Source organism: Ovis canadensis, chromosome 15 (genome assembly GCF_042477335.2).
Source record: "Ovis canadensis isolate MfBH-ARS-UI-01 breed Bighorn chromosome 15, ARS-UI_OviCan_v2, whole genome shotgun sequence".
In the NCBI taxonomy this organism is placed as follows: Eukaryota; Metazoa; Chordata; class Mammalia; order Artiodactyla; family Bovidae; genus Ovis; species Ovis canadensis.
Genome location: NC_091259.1, coordinates 56192373 through 56194914, shown reverse-complemented (window position 1 = coordinate 56194914; position 2542 = coordinate 56192373). Strand labels below are relative to the sequence as shown.

The 2542-nt window shown below is 41.0% G+C and overlaps 1 protein-coding gene across 1 annotated transcript; it reads left to right on the top strand.

Moving 5' to 3' along the window:
- On the top strand, positions 1-954 carry LOC138421190 (olfactory receptor 51J1-like). The gene has a single exon (XM_069555115.1). The coding sequence runs from the start codon at positions 1-3 to the stop codon at positions 952-954; it is 954 nt and encodes a 317-aa protein (XP_069411216.1).
- The last annotated feature ends 1588 nt before the right edge of the window (positions 955-2542 follow it).

Genomic DNA, 2542 nt, shown 5'->3' with positions numbered 1-2542 from the left:
ATGAGGAACTCCAGTAGTACTTTGGAGTCCCTACCTACAATGTTCATTCTGGTTGGCATCCCAGGACTGGAGGCAGAGCACATCTGGATATCCATCCCCTTCTGCTTGATGTACATGATCATCTTCCTTGGGAATGGCACCATTCTTCATGTCATCAGGACAGACACTGCCCTACACCAGCCCATGTACCTTTTCCTTGCCATGCTGGCACTGGTTGAAGTCGGTGTCTCTGCATCCACTCTGCCTACAGTGCTAGGTGTTTTCCTTTTTGGTATCACCGAGATTAGTTTCAATGCATGCCTTCTCCAGATGTTCTGCATCCATTCTTTCTCCATTATGGAGTCCGCTGTGTTGCTCTCCATGTCTGTTGACCGATTTGTGGCCATCTACAACCCTCTGCGCTATACAGCCATCCTAACTGTGCCCCGCATTTTTGGTATGGCAGCTAGTATTGGGTTGAAAAGCATTGTGTTCATGGCCCCACTGACCATTCTCCTAAGGCACCTGACCTTCTGTGGCCATAATATCCTCTCCCATTCCTATTGTCTTCACCCCAACCTTATCCACCTGCCTTGTGGAGACACTACTATCAACAATATCTATGGGCTGTTCATCGTTACTTCCACCTTTGGGCTTGATTCACTCCTCATTGTGGTCTCCTATGGGTTCATACTCCACACTGTACTAAGCATTGCCACTGGGGAGGGGCGGAGGAAAGCACTCAGCACATGTAGCTCACACGTCTGTGCTGTATTCTTTTACTATGTGCCTATGATTGGCTTGTCCATGGTGCACCGCCTTGGATATCATGTGTCCCCTTTGCTCCATGCTATGATGGTCAATGCTTACCTCTTCTTACCACCTGTTGTCAATCCCATTGTGTACAGCATTAAGACCAAGGAAATCCGTCATGGTATTTCCTGGATATTATCAGAGAAGAAAGCCAGAGTTTAGACAAAGGACAAAGTAGAAAGAGACCTTTTCCTATAATCACAAGTGGTCCCAACTTGCATGTTATACAAATGATGTTACCTTAAAATATGGTATCTAACAGGAGGTTGGGCTTCCCTCGTGGCTCAATAGTAAAGAATCCTCCTGCAATGCAGGAGCCTCAGGAGATGTGTGTTTGATCCTTGGGTTGGGAAGATCCTCTGGAGAAGGAAATGACAACCCACTCCATTATTCTTGCCTGGAGAATCCGATGGACAGAGGAGCCTGGCTCGCTACAGTCCACAGGGTAGCAAAGAGCCGGATATAACTGAAGTGACTGAGCACAAGAGGAGGTTATCCATAATATGGCAGTGAACAGGAGCTGGGGTGCAAGCGGAAAGGGATTATGTATGACAGAACAGTGTAAAGAACTGATGTCATTTTAAAACATGTTGTGTGCAATGCCTTGCATAGATGGAACAAGAATGCCAGAAGGATTGTTTATGAAGACATAGAACTCCACATAAGGAATGAAAGTAATCAGAAATTGGAAGATGTCCTGGGAAATTATTGAGTCAACTGTTCTAGGAAAAGAGAAAGTGCAAGGATTTACATTTTCTTGAGTTGTTTGTACCCAAGCTCAATAAGAGAAGGACATACTAAGAGTTCACTCTGAGTAGACTTTCAGTACTGGCTCCAGTACTGCATTCACTCATTCTTACCAAGACTCCCAAGTTGGGAGTCTGAAGATTACAAATCTTGCTCATGATGCAAAGTCTGAAGGTCTCCCACACATAACACAGGATCTTTCAAAAAAGGAAAATTCCCTTTGTGGGCATTAATATGCTCTATCTGATTTGATATTTCTTTGCAGATATTTGGAATAATGTAAACATTTAACATTTATATTTTATGGAAAGTGACTAAGACTTTTGAGATGAAAGTGTACACTAGGAAGTTTATATTTATTATCTCAATTACTCCCCACAAAAATCCTATGAGTTATATTCAATGTAATTATTATTTTTCAGGTGAAAACTGATGCTTCGATATAGTATCTTACTGAAACCTATACATCCAAAAATTAGCAGTGGAATCCAGTTGGATCAAACTCCAGCATAAAAGCTTAAACTATACTGTCAACTAAGCAAGAACTGAAGCTCTTTGAATCCTCTCAGTAGTCAGTCAGATATCATTAATTGAACAAACTCAATGGGTCAGAAAGAAATTTTTTTGCTTACTTATTCCACAAATCTAGACCCTAGGTACAATGTGAGGACAAAAGAAACTAAACTCCTCATGGAGCTTAGAAACTTGTTTTCTGCCACTACAGGGTTCAAGTTTATGCTTCCCAAAATGGTGCTTAGAACCAATTTTAAATAAACCTTGTAATACTTTTGAATAAAACAAATAAAGTTTTTGAATATGAATTAAATGTTTAAAATCTTTGTTTGTGTTGTATGTTGTAGAGATGCCAAAAAATTCCAAAGATTTTTATTAAGTTAATTCTGTAACTCTACCACCAGGTTTCTAGATACTCTTTTTCCATATACTCTGACCTAGGGGTCTTCAGTTGTGTGCAACTATATCCTAGATTCACAGCCTGCTGATG